Here is a 20,626-nt window from a genome sequence, read left to right as displayed (position 1 = left end):
CTTCCCAACTCATCCCTCCCCACCACCCTCACATATGTAATATTTAGATGGGCTTTCACCTTATAAATTAGCACATTGTTTTACTTCTTTATAATTTTTGTTTTGCTTATTGTAATCTCTGCCTTTTTTTTCTCTTTCAGGATACCTTGCCTGTTCTCTCCTTCTGCATGAAAATCATGAACTCCTGCTGCTGCTTGTTAACACGCTTATGAAGGTAGTCGAGTGGATTGGGAACTTAGAATGACCCTGGAAAATATTCTGATAGTGGTCTTGCCTCCTCATTTTCAATAACCTGATTTCTACTTATGTATTACCCTTGCTGAAGGAGAGGGTATTGCGTTTGGGTCTGTATGTTTTGTTTGTTTCTTTGTCTGCACAGAACTTTCATGTTTATCTCCGCAACCGCTTGTTGGATTGAGACGGAATTTTCACCATAGGTGCGACTACTCATGTGGAATGTTTTAATCATAATCATGATGTCATGGGTCACGTGGTGTGGCAGCCATGTTGGAAAAATGGAAAAAACTTTGGAACTATCTCTGAAACCGTACCAAGGAAAAAATTGAAACTTGGCACACGGCAAGTACTCCTCATGCGGAATAAGTGATTATTTTTTTTGAAGGACATCATAGGTGCCTTCCTTATGACGTCATAATTGCATATGTAGAACGCTGAATCTCATCAGTATGAAAAATTTTGAGGGTCATCCAGGGATAAAATGGTCCACAGAAAAAAAAAATTGATGATGTCATCGGTAAGGTGATTCGACAACCATATTGTTTTTAAAACAATCATATTCGACAAACTCCAAAAATCTTCTCAGAAGTGGCTGAACAGACCGAGGTGAAACTTTACACTTATGACCTATCTCTAAGGAACAAAAGGTTCACACATCTGACATCATAGTTCACATCGTTTGGCAGCCATGTTGGTTTTACCCTGAAACCTATGAAAAAAAAAAAAACCTTCAGAACGGCTGGACAGATCGAGGGGAAACTTCACACAAATGTTCCGCAAGCGTTGCGTGTACAAGTTTGTTAAAGGGGCTGTCACACCTTGACGTTTTAGCCAGCATATGGCAAGGTCTCAAAATGTATGTAAAACGCTGGCGTACGCTGAACTATCGATGTTTTTTTTAAGTTTTGGGCATATAATAACGTGTTGGACGTATGCATTACGTATTGGTAACGTACACGGAGCGTTTTAATCACATATAGATAACTTATACCAACGAATGCTGAGCGTGTTGTCGGCGTTCACAACCTATGCCCAACGATAGTCTAACTTATGCATAGCGCGGCAGCGTATCGCCGGCGATCACGTGGCGTAGGCTATTAAAAGGCTGCGGCTCGACGATTCAAATCATAACCGCACTAGACATCGAAGTGTGAAGCCGCTGTCACACCTTGATGTTTTAGCCAGCGTATGCCGACGTATGAAAAATTTGCCGAACCAAGCTGGCACACGTCGAATACGTTATGGGTAAGTTTTGTATATGTTAAGAGCACGCTGGCATACGTCGTCATACGCAGAGTACGTCGAGAAATTTTCAGCATGTTGAAAATTTCTCGACGTACTCGACGTATGACTCGCACGTTCCGCATACGCTGGCATAAGTTGTAGGCACGCTACGCGATCGTTGACACACGTCGACACACGTTACTTGTACGTTACTCATAAGTCGAAACACGTCGAGGTAATGGTTCGCGTCGGTGTTCCAGACCCCATGGTTTTTTTTTTTCTTCGGTATGGCGGTGATGTTGACACTTCGATTTCTAGTGCGGTTATGATTTAAATCGTTGAGCGGCAGCCTATTAATTATATTATATTATAACCGCACTACAAATCGAAGTGTCGACATCACCGTCATACCGAAGAAAAAAACAAAACAAAACAGGGAGTCTGGAACACTGACGCTAACCATTACCTTGACGTGTTTCGACTTGTGAGTAACTTACAATTAACGTGTGTCAACGATCGCGTAACGTGCCTACAACACGTTACTCATAGGTTAGAAATAAGTTTTGGGTACGCTAAACATTACCTCTACGTGTTTCGACTTGTGAGTAACTTAGAAGCAACGTGTCAACGATCGCGTAACGTGCCTACAACTTATGGCCGGCGTTATGCGGAACGTGTGAGTCATACGCTGGCATACGTCGAATAATTTCAAGCATGGAAAATTTGTCTAACACCTTGGCGTACTACGACGTATGCCAGCGTACTACGAAAAAAAGCCAGCGTACTACGACGTTTGCCAGCGTGCTCTTAACGTATACAAACGTACCCATAACGTATTCAATGTGTGCCAGCGTTTTAGCCAAATTTTGCATACGTCAGGCTTACACTGGCTAAATCGTCAAGGTGTGACAGGGTCTTAAGGAATAATTGATAGGTCACGTGGTTTGGCAGCCATATTGGATTGATGAAAATATTAAATAATGTTTTCTCTGGAACAGCTCAATCAATTGGCATGAAACTCCACAATTATGATCTAGTAGTGATGGGGAATATATGTTTTAAATTTCAACTTGATTGGACACATGGTCTGTCAGCCAGGGTTATTTTATTTTTTTTTTGATCTGGGTTCTTTTTGGGTACCAACCCTTCAAGGCTGGGTCACCTATTATTTTTCTTATTCTGCCAGCAATTTTCGTTTTTTCTTTTTTTTCGCTTTTAAATTCATTTTCTCAGCAACCGTTAATCCGATCGACACAAAATTTTGAGCATCGTAAGTATCTTTTTTCGTCGAAATTTTTAATTGATAATAATGACGTCAGAGGTCATGTGGTGTGGGCACCATCTTTGAAAAACCGAAAAACTTTTGGATCTCTGTTTCGCCGAAACTGCATTATGGGAAAAATTTGAACTTGGCACATGGCAAGAACTCCACATGGGGAAGAAGTGATTTTTTTGTGTGTGTGAAGTCATCAGTGAAGTGGTATCCTTGTGAAAATTTGAAACGTAGAACGCTGCATCCGAAAAATTTGAAATTTCTTAAGCGTTATCTACGCAACAACTCATGGAAGAAAAACAGATTATGACATCATAAGGCAGGCATATTGTTTTGAATTTTTTTTTTTTTTGTAATATCCTGGATGGATTGAGGCAAAACTTTCCAAGCATGTACCTGAAAACATGGTTGAACAAGTTTGTTAATTTCGAAATTGATAGGTCACATGATTTGGTGGCCATATTGAATTTCCCCTAAACATTCAAAAATCTTCTCCAGAAGGGCTTGTCAGATCAAGGGTCACTTCATACACATTTTCTCCAAGACGAAGCAATATAAGTTTGATAATGAATAATTGCTCGGTCACATGGTTTGGCAGCCACAATGGATTGAAGAAAAATATTAAATAATGTTTTCTCTGGAACCACTTATCCTATTGAAGCGAAACGTTGCAACTATCATCTTATGCCATTGCTGCATATTGGGTAAAAATTATGACATCACATGTCACGTGGTTTGGCGGTCTTCTTGGATGGAAAAACACACTTTAAGGCCCAGTCACACCTTGACGTTTTAGCCAGCAATGGCAACGTATTAAAATGTATGTAAAACGCTGGCTTACGTTGAACTTTTGATGTTTTTTTTTTAAAGATTCGGACGTATTCATAACGACTTGGTCTTATGCATAACGTATTAGTTACGGACACAGAACGTTTCGTTGTGTAATAGATAACTTTTACCAACGAATGCTGAACCTGTTGTCGGCCTTCACAACCTATGCCCAACGATAGTCTAACTTATGCATAGCGCACTGCACGCATCGCTGACGATGACGTGGCGTAGGTTATGGAAAGGCTGCCGCACAACGTTTCAAATCATAACCGCCGCAGAAATGGAAGTGTCAACATCGCAGTCGCACCTTGGCGATCTTGCCAGCGTATGCCGACGTCTGAAAAATGCGTCTAAAACGCTGGCGCACCTCGAATACGGTATGGGTAAGTTTGGTATGCGTGAATAGAACGCTAAAGTACGCTATCATACGTCGTATTAAATGGAGTACGTCTTGTAATTTTAAACATGTTGAAAATTTTACGACGTACTTGCCGTATGACACACGTTCCGCATGCGATGGGAATTAGTTGTACGTACGATATGCAATCATTGACACACATCGACACACGTTACTTGTAAGGTACTCATAAGTCGAAACACGTCAAGGTAATGCTAAAGGCCCGGTCATACCTTGACGTTTTAGCCAACGTATGCCGATTTTTGAATTTTTTTTCTAAAACGCTGGCACACGTTGAATACGTTATGGGTAAGTTTTGATAACATTGAGAGCACGCTGGCATACGTCGTAGTACGTTGCCATACGTCGTTGTACGTTGGCTTTAAACGTTGTACTTTTCGGTTGTCCTCAAATTTTTTCATGCTTGAAATTTCACGACGTATGCCGGCGTATGACTCACACGTTCCGCTACGCTGGCCACAAGTTGTAGGCACGGTCTGCGATCGTTGACAGACGTCAACACATGCTACTTGTAAGTTAATCATAAGTTGAGACACGCCGAGGTAATGTTTAGCGTACCCGAAACTTATTTCCTACCTATGATTAACGTGTTGTTGGCACGTTACGCGATCGTTGCCACACATCGACAGACGTTACTTTTAAGTTACTGATAGGCTGAAAGACGTCGGTATAATGGATCGTCCTTGCGTCAGCGTCCACGGCCACGGCCAGGACACTTATTTGCAGCATTCTTCAAACTTTTCTTCGGCATGACGAGGATGTTCACACTTCGATGTCTAGCTTGGCTATGATTCCAATTGTCCATCGGCAGCGTCTATTTAAAATAGTCGAGTTTGAGCGTTTTAACACGTTCAGAAGAAACGTTTCAAATTTCCAAACCCCAGCGTCAAAAAAAACAAAGGCGATTGACAGCAATTTAAATCGTTCATTGTAAACAATGAAACTAGCTGAGTGGTACCATTTAAAAGTCGTTGAGTGTAAAAAAAATCCAATTGTTGAGCGCAAGCGTCAACTTTCAATAGTGGAGATGCAGCCATTTAAATCGTTGAGTGGCAGCCTATGAACCTCCCCGTGGACACGCGGACGCAAGGACGATCCATCATAACCCACACCCTCCCCCTCACACTCACCTACTACTGCCAACATGAACAAACTAATACTAATACTAATACTAATACTAATACTAATACTAATACTGATACTGATACTGTTTATGCTGACATGGACATCGACTCAAAAAGGACTCGAAAACACTGTTGGGTTCCCCTTTTATGAACACCATTTTTATATACCAATTCCCAAAACTGCTGGGAACACGTCTTTATATGGCAGTTGTAAGCTAGAAACACATTCATTTTTTTTTTTTGTCGACCGGAAGACGTCATTGGAATACGTCTACATACGTCGATGTGTGTTGGGACTACGTAAAGAATTGGTTCAAAGCACGTCAAACATAGGTTAGAAATAAGTTTCGCGTAAAAAAGACATTACCGCGACGTGTTTCGACTTATGAGTAGCTTATAAGTAGCCTTTGTGGACGTGTGTAAGCGTCCACATATCGTGTGTAAAACTTATCCTCATCGCATGCAAACGTGTGTCATACGCCGAGTACGTCGTAAAATTTTGAACATGTTCAAAATTTCTTGACGTACTCTACTTACTACGACTTATGATAGCGTATTTAGCGTTCTACTCGCGCATACCAAACTTACCCATAGCGTATTCGACGTGCCCCAACGTTTTAGACACACTTTTTGTTACGTCGGCATACGCTGGCAAGATCGCCAAGGTGTGACCGCGATTTTGGCCCTTCCATTTCTACGGCAGTTATGATTTGAATCGTTGTGCGTCAGCCTTTTAATAGGCTACGCCACGACATCGTCGGCGATGCGTGCAACGCGCTATGCCTAAGTTAGACTATCGTTGGGCATCGGTTGTGTAGGCCGACAACAGGTTCAGCATTCGTTGGTATAAGTTATCTATAACACAACGAAACGTTCTGTGTAGTTACCAATGCGTTATACATAAGACCAAGTCGCTATGAATACGTCCGAATCTTTAAAAAAAAACATCAAAAGTTCAACGTAAGCCAGCGTTTTACATAAATTTTAACACGTTGCCATCGCTGGCTAAAACGTCAAGGTGTGACTGGGCCTTTAGCGTCAGTGTTCCAGACTCCCGTTTTTTTTTTCTTCGGTATGGTGGTGTTCAGTGTACAGTGTGGTTCTGATTTAAATCGTTGAGCGGCAGCCTATTAATTATGTTGTATTATAACCGCACTGGAAATCGAAGTGTCAAAATCACCATCATACCGAAGGAAGGAAGAAAAAAAAAACTTAAAAAAAAACCAGGGAGTCTGGAACACTGACGCTAACCATTACCTTAATGTGTTTCGACTTATGAGCACCTTACAAGTAACGTTTGTCGATGTGTGTCACCGATCGCGTAACGTGAGTACAACACGTAACTGATAGGTTAGAAATAAGTTCCGGGTATGCTAAACATTACCTCGACGTGTTTCGACTTATGAGTAACTCACAAGTAATGTGTGTTGACGTGTGTCAACGATCGCATGACGTGCCTACAACTTATGGCCAGCGTTATGCGGAACGTGTGAGTTATATGCTGGCATAAGTCTTAAAATTTCAAGCATGGAAAATTTGAGGACAACCGAAAAGTACAACGTTTAAAGCCAGCGTACAACGACATATGGCAGTGTTTTTCAGCGTGCTCTCAATGTTATCAAAACTTACCCATAACGTATTCGACGTGTACCAGCGTTTTAGACAAATTTTCCAAAAATCAGCATAAGCTGGCTAAAACATCAAGGTGTGACTGGGCCTTTATCTGATTAACACAAAACTGAACAACCGTGATCCACTACCCCATTGGAAGCAGAATATAAATTTATGATGTCATAGGTCATGTGGTTCATCAGCCATATTTGATTGAAAATTAAAAAATTTAAAAATATTCTCTGAAACGGCTAAACAGATCAAAACAAAACTTTACAGGTACGACCGCCTATCCATGACAAACAAAAAGTTACCCACTCTTTTTGATGTAGGTCACATGGTTTGGCAGCCGTATTGGATTGAAGGAAAAATATTAGATAATGTTTACTCTGGAACCACTGTATCAATCAATGTGAAACTTCACAATTATGATCTAGCAGACATTGCAAATGTACATTTGAAATTTAAAACCGACCAGCCACGTGTTTTGGCAGCCATATTGGATTGAAGTAAAATATTAAATAATGTTTTTTTTCTCTGGAACCGCTTCATCAGTCAACGTCAATCTTCACAGTTATGATCCAGTAGACATGCGGAATGTTTATTTTAATTATCACCCTGATCGGCCATAATGTCTGGCAGCCAGAATTATTTAATTATTTGAATCTGAGAACTTTTAGAATTTAAATTTTTTTTTTTTTTAATATGGCTTCCTTGACATATTCCATATATATGGCTTCCATGACTCACTTGGCTGTGCCTGGATGGGTTTGAAGGTCGAGGAGTCGCAACTGAAATGCGAATCATTATCCGCCCTGATGACTTCATCTTTGCTTTTTGCTTGTTTGGATTCCTTCTGATGACTCCAATTCAGGACTGTACCTATTTGATCTTCCATTTGATTTGAGTTGAATTTATTTTAATCCCATTCTGAATTCAATTGGATAATAATGAAAAACATGGGTCAGGGTCAGGTTTCCCATCAAAGCGGGACGTCTTGGTACCCAGTCATCACTGCCAGCAGTTATAATGTGGCCTCTCTGATTATGTCTCTTATTAATTACATAACACAACACTACACAAAAGCCACACAAAACAAGTTCTGGTGACTGTCTGCAATATCTGATTGCTCTTTCTAGTTCAGTTATTGTTTTGATAATTTGTAGAGGAATTGCAAAGAAGTTATGATTTTATAATCGTTTAATGAAATGCATTTGTAAATACTGCTTCCTCTACAGTTGCATGCATTGCTTATTTATAAAGCAACCAAAAATATTAATTTTACAAAAATAGCAGAAAACTGAAAATCAGTATGGAATAACATTATCTGAAAATAATAATAATGCAATGTCAGGTTAGTGCAGATATAGCTCCTTGTACAACAATTAACTTTTCATCGATACATTATCAAGGTCTATACGATGTAGAATGTCTTCTTTCACGGCCATCAAAATAAATGCTTCCAAATGGTCAACACTCAGGGTACTTTTGAAGCCACAATAAGTCTGTTCTTGATAATTTTGATTGTTTAAAAACTTATTTCACATGCCACCTGAATTGTTTTCAGTGGTAAGTATTTGTACACTCAGCCTATGTTTGTGTATGCCTCACCGAACAGGTTGTCGTGCTCCAGAGTAACGTAAACACCCACTCCACAGTTGTGGCATTGTTTGCACACAGACAGCTTATCATCGTACTCTCTCACAATTTTCCATCATTCGAATGTGTGGATTTTCAACACTCTACTCTTTGTTGTTCAAGATGTATTCCTTGGGTAGTAAACCTTTCAGCCTGTCCCAGTTATTTGTCAAACTTAAAAACTCTGATTGCAAATGAATGTTTCTTGGTTACTTGTTCATCAAACTTCACAAGTGCTTCATTCAGCTTTTGAAGTGCATCATGAGGCAAAGATGTCTTTTTCTCTTGAAGATACAATTACACAAATTCAGTACAATTCAGAACATTCATTGAACAAACAAACGGATTTAATGTGCGTGCACAGGAGGTTCTGGACAAACAAACTCACTCCAGATCACTCAAATACGAGTGGAGAATCTTAATCCTTATATAGTTTTCAGTAAGACACAGTTTTTTACTTACGAAATCTTTAGATTTCGTAAGTATATTGATGACTTCCGTCCTCTGTTTGTTTGTGTGTTTGTTTGTGTGTGTGTGTTTGTGTGTTTGTTTGTAGGCACGATAACTCGAGACCAGAAGAAGGTACCAATGTCATTTTACACTACGTGACTCAGGAGGGTGATGACTAGCGCTGATTAGATTTTGGTCAAAATCGGTCAAAGGTCAAGGTCACAGTGAGGTCAAACATAATTCCATAAATTCATGTGGAGAAATGGAGTATTTTTGCTTCGGTCGACGTTACGAGTTCGTTTTAACTTCGATTTTAATTTTGTCTTCGGTTTTTGCGATCGCTTAGGACGCTTAACACTCGGTTGTCAAAATTCTGTTAAAAATCGGATATTTTGGAGACGTTTTAAGATTGTATAAATAATATTTCACTCGCCGCGTCACGGCTCGTCACATGGTGCAGCGAGCTCGAGCAGACGAGTCGTTGAGTCACGTAAAGGTTTTGCGTGTGCACGCTGATGGTGTTTTCGATAAAGATGGTGTTTAAAAGTCATTTTTTATCCCAATAAAGGTTATCGTCACATGCCTGACTCGCTAAGCCATCGGATTATGTAAAGATTGTTGATGGATGGCCGAATATTACGGTTTTGTGACTTTGATAAAATAATATTAAATAATTGCGTGGAGAAATGGAGATTTTTGCTTCGGTCGACGTTACGATTTTTGATGGTTTGGTACAGAATCATCGTAGAAACTTCTGGTTTGCGTCGCTACCTTCTCTAGAGGCAGCTTTTATTAGACAAGGTCAGAGGTCAAGTTGACTATTTCGTAAGTACCAGTCTATGACTGCTTGTTTCATTATCTGGCACTAGCGCCAGTTTGCCTGGTCTTGACATTTTCCAGGTGAAACTTATCTTCAGTCTTATTTGACAGCTCCTGTTTAAATGGTTGGAACACATTCAAATCCAGACATATTAATCACACAGAATGCTAGAATGACATCAAACGACAACTCTAATGGCCATTAAAACAAGTTTCCATCCAATGTAGGTTAGAAGGTCAGTCTACTTCTTCAAAACTGGGAAGATATATGATCTTGAAGGACTAAAGCTTCGCAAAAACATCTGGACATATTCTTAAATCCACATTCCAACTTATGTCTTTTAAAGAAAATTCCTTAAGATTTCTTTAAAATGACAGGCAATTCTTCTTTATATTCAACTTACTGGCAAAGTTTAACTTGTTTACACTTTTAATATTCCGATGATCTTTTCGTACAGAGGAAAAATTTAATTATGTAAATTCCAGATGGATACATACTTAAAAACATCATATCCTATTTGAGTACATTTTTCTTTCAGGTTTAATATATTTTATTTTAATTTCAAGTTTTAATCATCATCAATTTATTTATTTCATCACCTTCAAACCCATTATGACAAAAATGTATCTACACTCTCTTAAACAGAACATGGAACAAACAAGCCAGGTCCATGTTCAACACTATATTTTTCTCGAATCTTGCTTTTAAAGTTTCGACAGTTGTGTCTACTATCCTTCTATGCCACCGACTTCAATGTCTTTAAAACATTAACAATTCCTCCTTCAGACGCACCTTCTTTTGTTTTTTGCATTTTTTGTTCAGAGTCCAGGCTCGTGGAAGAGCCAGATCACTGAATGGATCAGGACGTAACAGAACAAAAGGAACAGTAGGGGGGAAATGCCAACAGCAAAGTTGAAGGACAATATAGAGGGAGACTTGGGGAAACAGTGGGTGTGGGGAGGAATATGGGATAGGAAAAGATGCATGGGCATGATCTGGACAAGATTGATACAGAGGGAAATATTCAGAAAGGAAGAAAGTTATGTTTTTTTTACTGTATTTTTTTGAAGCAAGAAGGGGGAATAGGATAACGTTGAAGAAGTAGAAAGGACAAAAGGAACAGGACTACAAACGACCTAAAAACCAAGACTATTTTTCTCTGGATATCCAAGGAGTGGGCCTGGGCTACATAGAAACAAATTTGACAACAAGGTATGATTTAAGAAGGAAAAATGTCGACAAAAACACAAACAGCACAAGGTGATGAAAATATGACAGAAAAACACGACGGATCCAGTTCGGAAAACTTCGCTTTGATTGAGGTGGAAGGAGTGGGCAACAGATTTGACTTGCATGTGGAGCAGCCCTGAAGCAGAAGCCTTTTTCTCTTCTGTAGTCTTCTCCCTGGAAATAATTCCTGTGTGACAATACCTTTTTGTGGGCTTCACTTCTCAGTTCATCTGTTGCCCAATCAATCAAATCAGTAACTAGTTTCCACCTCTTCAATGTCCCACTGTGGTTTTTTTTTCAGATGACCTATCTCTAACTCATGTGCTTTTATCAGATTTATCCCAACTGTCAGTACTTCCAGCCTTGACTCTGCTTTGGCTTCAGGCCCAGATGGCATCAGTGCCCATGTTCTCAAATCCTGCTCTGCTGTTCTTGCTTCCCCTATATGTGCCATATTCAGTCTTTCCTTCTCCTTTGGCCATCTCCATTCTGCATGGAAGTCAACAAACATGACTCCCATGTAAAAGGAGGGTCCAAAAATAGGTCCTACCAATTATAGGCCAGTGAGTTTGCTTCCAATTACAAGCAAAGTCATGGAATCCATCATTGCTTCTGATGTCAAATCATTCCTGTTATCCAAGAGTGATCTCTGATCATCAGTTTGGATTTTGGATTGTCATCTCCCATGATGAGTAAAAAAGCACAGGATCTGTTGCTCTCACATCACAGGCAGCTCGCTGGTCTATGGTCTCTGTTTTTCACCGTCTATTCTCCAGCATTGCTCCTACTGCTCTCTGTACTCTGATCCTCCCTATCTACTTCAGGATGCATGCATTCTTCCAGTATCCCCCCCTCCCCCCGGTTAAATTTCTAAAATTCAGGCTGAACTTAATGCCGCAGATGGGAGTGTTGTTTCCTCTGTCTTGAAGACCATCTGTATAACATGTCATGAAGCACCAGAATGCTGCTGGTCCATTCTTACCTGTGCAGGGGATGAATACCTTTGGTACGGACATTGGTAGTCTCCTACCTTTGCTTTCACCTTCAAATTACGAACAATATATATATATATATATATATATATATATATATATATATATATATATATATATATATATATATATATTGTTGCGAATTCGCGCCCGCCGGCATGCGAACGGCCACGTAACTCGAATCGCGGCACGTCGCCCACCGGACGGACAATTCTGTCGTGACCCTCTCGGACTAACGCCGGGAGCTAGTCACGGGTGGGCCTTTCGGCCTCACCACGATCGTGCCAATCGGCCCCCCGCGTGGGATAGGGTTGTTCGCCAAATTCGACCTACCTAAGTACCCACGCGGAGGGTAGACCGGGCGATCGCACCTCGCCGCAGGTCGACTCCGGACACGGGCCACTTAAGCGACCCGTTCCGTACTATCGGGATAACCGAGCGGTGTTATCGTCGGCCTCAATGGTTCCGATTAATTATCGGGCGTATTAAGCCCACTACCAACCCTTTACGTGAAGCAAGATGGAGATTCAATTAAAGAAAAGACGAAGCGAAACGGGAAAACAGTTCAACATGATGCACATTTATTCCGCGGCACACGGAGAGCACACATCTACAATTACAACAATTATGCACCTAAAGCAATTGCAACAAAAGAAACACAACAATGCAGAGATACTACCGACTACGCGAGCACACGGCAACACTTAAACAGTTTTACTTTACAGATGGCGCCAACAACACATTTACTGAAAAACAAAAGAGAAGGGCCACCCTCAAAGACAAGGGGGCAGACGGGGCCTATCGGCCAATATTTGCGCGGGACCTGAAAGAGAGGTCAGGTCCGCGAGACCGGGTGGGTCCTACCCGTGTCTTGGTGATGAGCCGCAAATGTGGCAGCGCGGCGGTGCCCCGACTTCGTGCTCCTTCGCGGGTTTCGTTGGCACTGCTTGGAGTGAGGTGGGAACGGGGCCCCCTTTTCGCACTATCTCAGCGCGGGGGAAAAAAAGGGGGGGGGAATTGTTGATGCTCTGGGGAAAGAGTATAGCTGGCTTGCTTGGGTCCCGCGACGAGCGATTCCACCGCGACCTCGTCGCCGACCGCCGTCTTCCTTGCCTCAGACCTGAGCTCTTCGGTCTCTTCCCCAATTCTCCTCAGCCGACTGCAGCAAACCACTTGTACGCCCTCGCCTCCCGAATCCACTCCGCGCTCCAACCCGACTCTGCCCAAAACACTCTCCGCTCTTCTGAGACCGCCTCGACGCTCAAACCAACTCTGCCGCTGCCACACTCTGCCGCTGCCACACTCTGCCGCTGCCACACTCTGCCGCTGCCACACTCTGCTCTCCAAAACTGACTCTGATTCACCCCGCGCTCGGCGCTTTATAGGCCGGCAGGAGAACCCATATGCAAATTTCTGGATCAGAACGAGCTCGGGGGTGGAGCCACGCTCGCCCGTTGGACGGAGAAAAAGGGGCGTGAACCTCCCCTGATCCTAGAATTTGCATATCTCGATTCTACACCGACGCGCCTGGAGGCGGGGCCAAACCGCCCCGTGCTTGCTGATTGGATGGATCAGAAGTGGGCGTGTCGCATTCCTGATCCGAATTCTCCTCGGAAAGGCCGCATTTTGCACTCGCGGTTCGGCGCGCACCTTGTACGAGCCCAGGACATCCCGACGCTCGGTGTTCACAGGTGGTGCGGGAATGGCGGTAGAAGGAGGAGAGGTGAAGGTGGTGGAGGGTTTATGGTGGTGGTTTATGGCCATGGTGCCGTTTGGAATGGCGGTGATGCGATGTTTGCGGGAGCGAGTTGTGAAGGTAAAGATCGTGGCTGTTGGCGTTGTTGTTGTTGTGAAGCGGCGTTGTGGTTGGTGGTTGTTGTGTGGTGGTTGAGACGTGGTTGGTTCAAAATAAAGATAAACAGAAAAACGACTATCTCAAAGCGTCACAGCCCGAATGAATCACATTTATTCCCTCTAAACAACGGGTTTGGGGCTAACTACACATGTACTTACAGAGATATCTCACCTACGGGACCTGAATGGTGGTTTGCAAATTTCCTCAACCGCAACAATATATATTTGGACTGTAGCTTAAAAAATAAGAATAATGTTTTCTTTTATTTGGAAAACAAATGGGGTGTTTTGAATTTGAAACACAGCTGTGTGTTTTTTATTCGTAACAGCTTTGTAAAAGTTGGCTTCAAGCTATTTCTGGTCCAGCATGTACCAATATTTTAAAGTCAGTCTATCTAGAGTAAGGCATCAATGGTAACAATACGAGTTCTCTTACAAGGAACTTAAATGCAGGATGCCATGAAGCCCATCAAGCCTGTGCAGTGTTGGCCAACATATGGTTGTCTGTCCGTGCTTTATCCTTCTGAATGCTAGGTATTAAGAAAGGAAGCAACGTGTGCCATTTTTATTCTTTGGTATGACTCGGCCGGGGTCGAGTTTGGGCCGAGTCGTACCACAGCACAACTTTTCAACCTCCCGCACTCACATCAGATGTTCTTTCAGTTTAATCATTCCGCTACCAAGTTTGGTTCATTTATAATTTTTTGGTGGCATTTTTTTTTCTTTCTTTAAATTTATTTTGAGCTCCTCATAACGCATAAATCACCTGTTATGCAATGCCTGGTATGTTATATTTGATATTTTTTGTATGCAATATGAAATGGGACATGTATAATGTGCCATAGTACATTGAGTAATGTTGGCACGGCATATTGCACGTGCCTGTGTGTTGTCTTTCTGCGATTATGGAGGATGATGAATTAACGTCATTTATTTGGCTTGCCCAACCATCCATGCTCGTTTCTTTATCCAGGACTTACAGAATGGTGGACCGCTTGAGATGGGAATGGCACTTACGGTGGCAGGGCAGCTCACACCTCCACATGCAGTGTCCTCCATACTGCCCATTGTTATTGATAAGCTGGCTCACTCGAGGTGGGCAAGTAAGACCCCCAATGTGATTGTGAACCGTTATGGTTCAAGCTCAGTATCGAGAATGCAAGTCTGCAAATTAATACAAGATCATTTTTAGGCTTCATCCCGACACATTCAAATCAAATTATTTGATTTAAGGTTGAGTGAATATTTTGCCATGATTATTATGTTGGTGATTCATATTTTAACATCTGTGAATTATAAACAAAGGTTTTCTGCCCCTGCACTGAATGAAAAAGAAACAAGAGCGAGAATTGCTTTGCAATACATGTCCCTGACCGATGTGATATTTTCTAAGTCTAAAAGGGGCATAACTGTGAAAAATTAATGATACGCCTTGATACTCGAACTTGTTCTGTAACTTATCATAATGAAGCCATGTTCCAAATTTCATTTGAATATGTCAAAAGGCCAAAGGGTATGGGGAAAAAAGTCTGAAAATCTACAGGTGGGACCACCAGATGGACACGAAGTGCAAACCTATCGTCATCTGGTGAAACCGGAAGGGGACTAATGACTGTAAAACCATATGTGCACATACAGTACAGTGCAAAAGTCTTTGGATGAACATTTTTTTTACACGAGGAATTAAAAAAAAAGGAATGTAAAAAAAAAATTAACACCCCACCTGGTGTTAATTAAAAGGTATGAGGCTCAAACTCAGGACCACAAGGTCCCAAGCCAGCCACCTAACCACTAAACCAACACCAGGCTAGTGTTGCAATAACCATTTTTAAAGAAACAAAATTCAATTGTATTTTATAATATTAATGCATTAAATTTCAATATTTGTTATGATCACCTTTTTTTCATGCACAAATCAAATATCCATTTTGGAATTTTTGTGCCAAAAAAAAAAAAAGAAAACTTTCCTGCACTTTCTGGAGAAATTCTTTTGGGAGGTTGTTCCATGCATTCTGCAATGTTTCCCATAATTTGTCTTTTGATTTTGGTAGTTTTTAATTTTCCTTCCTTTCCAAATAATCCAAAAGTCTTAGGCCACCGCATTTTTTTCAACGATTTGTAATTTCTCTCTTTCAGGTAATATAAAACCACCCCGTGCCCAAGATATGAAATTCGACAAGACTCAAAATAATATTTTTGCACCAAAAAGGCAATTCCCAGAGAGAAATGTCCTGCAAAGCAGGTATTTCCAGATGTGGCTTTCACACAACAATACAGAAGCATAATGTGACCTGAGAAGTTAAAGACAGAAAATTGATTGGAGGGCCAAATAAAACTCAGCAAAACAGATATGCAACACTTAGAGATAAGTTCCTTAAGACTTAGAAAAAAAATCAAATGCTGAACTTGCACAAGAACTGGCAGAGACATATGAGGGGTTTGAAGTGTCAATTACTGTCAGGTGTCTTATCAAAAGTGGTCTCCATGCTCGAGTTACTGCCAAAATGCCCTTTCTGCTTAAAGGTAACAAAGTAAGAGACTGAAATATACCCAAGAACATCAGAGTTGGGATGTTAGACAGTCAGGAAAGGTACTTTGAAGTGACTAGTCAAAGTGTCAAAATTTTGGAACAAAGAGAAGGCAGTACGTCAAGAAGAGGGTTGGTGAGAAGTGTAAGAATATGTGTTTACAGCTTACTGTGAAGCACAGTGGAGGCTCTGTTCAGGATTGGGGATGTATTTTTGCTGCTGATGTTGGTGATTTAGTGGAAATTGAAGGAACAATGAAAGCTTCCATCTACAGCCTAATCCACCATTAAATAGATCATGGTCCAGTATGGTATCCCATCAGGAAGAAGGCTAATTGGCAACAACTTTGTTTTCCAGCATGATCATCCCAAACACACTGCAGATGCTGTTAAAACATATTTTACAAGTAAAAGCAGTCAGGAACTTTGCAACTATTAGAATGGCCTCCTCAAAGTCCTGACCTTCACATCATGTAAGCTATCTCAGATTATTTGGAAAGGAAGAGAAATATAAAAAAAACAAAAACACTAAAATCAAAAGATGAGCTGTGGGAAACATTGTAGAATGCATGGAACAACTCCCAATTGAATTTCTTCAGACATTGCAGGAAAGCATTCTAAAATGGATATCTGATATCTTGCATGAAAAAGGTGATCACACCAAATATTGAAATTTCATGCATTAAGATTATAATATACAATTCATTTTTGTTTCCTTAATAAAACATGATCGTTACTGGAACAACACTCTATAGAGTGCACACCCCTACAAGGCTGAAAAGTTTACGGTTTGTATCCCACGTATAGGCTGGATCCCAATCTGGATCTTCACTAAAATGGAATCAATTTGTCCTTGTCATGCACCCAACATATCCACCAAGTTTCATCCGAATCCGTACATTTTGAGATATCCTGCTCACAGACAAACTAACAGACAGACAAGCCGGTAGGCGACGAGGGATTCGCTAGGATCGAAGCGCTGGATACGATGCTTTTCATTCTGACCGATCCACCGACGAAGATTCATTGCCAAGACGTATTGGTTCACATACAATTGTTCCTCTGCCTGGAAAGATTTTTCCTATTGCGTATTTTGCCAACTGGCACTCCTCATAAAAAATGACGGTAAATAGACACCCTATTTTTGAAGGACTACCATTTGAAAAATAATCGGTTTGCTGGTTTGTGCTGTGGAGTCTCGCGTCTCGCGTTGCGCGCGCACACACACACACACACGCAGACACACACACACTCACACACACACACACACGCACGGAAAACCCGATAAACTTCTCTCAATGCTCTTGTTTGACCACACCTCCTGAGCCACACAATATTTTTCATAAGCCACGCCCACTTTCCTACGCCACTCCCACTTTTCATCAACCACGTCCACTTTCCCTAAGCTCCGTCCACTTTCCTAAGCTCCTCATAAAAATGACGGTGAATAGACACCAGATTTTTGAAGGACTACCATTTGAAAAATAAAACCTCAATCAAAAATCGGTTCGAGTAAAATTTTCTATATATCTCGAAGTGTTTAATTCCGAAGTCTCGCTTCTCTACATTCAAAACTGAAGGACAAGTATTGAAAATACTGCACGCGGTTTTCGGCCGCTGCACAGCAACGGGTGGTTGCTAGGCAACGAAATTCAAACGTGCACATTCCCAGTATATATTCCACCTGTTGGCAAAGTTTCATCAAAATCGGTTCGCTGGTTCGTGCTGTGGAGCCTCGCGTTGCAGACACACAGACAGACAGACGGAAAACCCGACAATAAGAGATATCTAGCATATATAGCGAATCCAACAGACAAACAAACAAACAAACGGGTAAAAACATAACCACCATCCCACCTTCGTTGATGGAGGTAATAACAGCTTTTATTTCTCAAAATATGCGAATGTGACAATAAAAGTATTTATTTTCAAGGTGGCTTAAGACTTTTACACAGTATGGTATGTGCTGTCACTTTTATAACAAAGTGTATATTTCTTTAAATCGAATGCTCTTTAACAAGTGAGATGTTCAGAGTTATCTATTAAAAAAATTGAAGTTGCATTTTGTCACTTTAACCCTTCTCACCTGTTAGGGAGTTTGTCCGGCAGAAGGCTGTGGCAGCCTTGATGCTTTTGACCTTCCGCTCCTGCTCTGACAACAAAAGTTCGGACAATGAATTCTCTGACAACTGTCATCCCAGTGACAGTTACCAGCGTGACGTATTTATCCGTGCCTTCAGTGATCGGGACCCTAGCGTCATGGCGGCATCACTTCCAGCCTTTCTGCACCTGGCTAAAGTGGGTGTTTGATCACAGATGAGTTTGAAATCATGCAAAAAGGAATTTGCAGGCACAGCTTTTTATTTCCGTGTTCAAAATCAATGGCAAGGTCATGTTTATTGATGGCATGCTGAGGACTGTAAATGTTTTCAGTTTTACAAGTCGGCAAAATTTTGTTAATTGACAATTTTTTTTTTGAATTTGTCAACACCAAAATTTTGACTTTTATTGATCAGCATTTGTGTTTGGCAATCTCACATACATATAATTGTTACTGTAAAGGAGTTTCTCACGAAGGAACGTCAAATGTCGAAAATGATAAACGAATTAAATTGCTTCGCAATATCTTCACCAAGCCCCTCAGCATACCACGAACCTCCCAATTTTCTACTCGCCTGCGTATTATGTATAACGTTCCTGATCAGAATTTAACCTTTTTGGCTTTATTCATTTAACGATTCTCAAAGGCTTATAACAGAGCTTGTACCCAAATCGCATGCAGGACTAGTACAGGATTAGAAGGCTACAAGGTGTATCCGTGTGATCGGAAGGAGAGAATAGGAGGAGTAGCAGCAATCTGGGAAAAGGACAGCATTGCATCATGAGAAAGGGGTGACATTAAGGAAGGAATAAATGTTGAGGATTCTGTGTGGGTAGAGATGAGAGATTGTAAAAACAGTAAGATACTGGAAGGATGCTTTTATCGGGCTCTGGATGTGAAGGAAGAGGAGGAAGGAGGAATACATGAATAATTCAAAAGGGCATGGGGTAAGGGAAGAGTATTGATTATGGGGGATTTTAACTTGCCAGGGATAGATTAGGTCCAGGAGCAGGGAAAGGGCAGAGCGGATGAGGAATTCCTAGTTTTAGTCCAGGATTGCTTTTTAACCTAGTTTGTAGATAAGCCCATGGGGGGGGGGGGATGGGGGAGGGGGGAGAGGGGCGGCAGTGTTGGACCTCCTTTCCCAATATGGTAGAGGAGGTGGAGGTTGGGGAGCATTTAGGAGCAAGTGACCATAAAATTGTGTTCAAAGATTCTGTTAAGGTTTAGAGTTCAGGATAGTCATCATCACACCATTTTAAAGCCTTTATCCCTGAGCAGGGGTCAGCTTTTTGCAGGCTCCAATCATTTTGCAGGCAGGCTACAACCGAATAAAAAATACCCTTTCTTGTGGCAATGTTTTTACGGCTGGATGCCCTTCCTGATGCCAACCCTTTAGTTGCCTTCGACCCTGCAGGGATAATTACCAGTATACTGGTGCTCATTTTGCCAACCTTTGGAAGGATGACAGGCTGAGTCAACCCCCCTGATGCTAACTCAGCGGCCAGCAGGGCTTGACCTCGGGACCCTAAGGATCCCAAGCCACCGCCTTAACCACCAAGCCACACCAGGCTCATAGAGTTCAGGATAGTAGGGTAAGGCTATTAGATTTCAGGAAGGCAAACTTTGAGGCTATGAGGAGAGAATTGGGTGATGTAGATTGGGAGAAGCTAACAACAGGACAATCAGCATCAGAGAAATGGGAAACCTTGAAGGAGCAAATGAGAGAATGCAGAGTAAGTTCATTCCAATGAGGTGGAAAACTAGAAGCAGAAAGAGACGAGGGTGGTTGAGTAGTGAGATAAGAAACACGATTAAGGAGAAGCAGAAGGCATTTATTAGGTTGAAAATAACAGGACTGGAGGTAGATTTATATCACTATCGAAGTAAACAGAGGCAAGTTAAGAAAATAACTCAACAAGCCAAAAGAGAGTATGAGAAGGACGTGGCTAAGAATATTAAACATAATAGCAAGGCTTTCTTTAAATATATCAGGGGAAAAGGACCAGTGTGGACCCATTGAGTAATAGCACCGGGAGAGTGGTTACTGATGAAAGTGAGATGGCAGGCTTATTAAACAGGTATTTTTCTTCGACTTTAAACAAGAACAGTCAGGAGAATTGCCAACGGCTGAGAGTATCTATCAAGTAGGTGAGAAAGGGCTTATGGGTGGTAATAGATATGGGAGGTAAGCAGGCAGCACAGTGCCAGGCAGTTATAGGTAAAGCAAATCAATGTTTTGTCCCTTCCACTCCCGCCCCTCTTGTCTCATGCCTCCTTGCTGTGAGTTGTGTGT

At 41.5% G+C, this 20,626-nt stretch overlaps 1 protein-coding gene across 3 annotated transcripts in view; it reads left to right on the top strand.

Annotated features, from left to right (window-relative positions):
• The window catches only part of AP4E1 (adaptor related protein complex 4 subunit epsilon 1), a 137,634-nt gene that overhangs the window by 22,277 nt on the left and 94,731 nt on the right, over window positions 1–20,626 (top strand). For all 3 annotated transcript variants that reach the window (XM_085871033.1, XM_085871032.1, XM_085871034.1), the window contains 3 exons: window positions 141–214; window positions 14,676–14,797; window positions 18,323–18,527. In XM_085871033.1, the coding sequence (XP_085727159.1) occupies window positions 141–214; window positions 14,676–14,797; window positions 18,323–18,527 (401 nt within the window). The remainder of the gene's footprint in view (window positions 1–140; window positions 215–14,675; window positions 14,798–18,322; window positions 18,528–20,626) is intronic.

This window comes from Eptatretus burgeri, chromosome 2 (genome assembly GCF_056783735.1).
Source record: "Eptatretus burgeri isolate ZD-2024b chromosome 2, Ebu_testis_v1, whole genome shotgun sequence".
Taxonomy (NCBI): Eukaryota; Metazoa; Chordata; class Myxini; order Myxiniformes; family Myxinidae; genus Eptatretus; species Eptatretus burgeri.
Note: the sequence above shows the minus strand (reverse complement) of the source record. Positions and strands in the feature narration are given on the sequence as shown.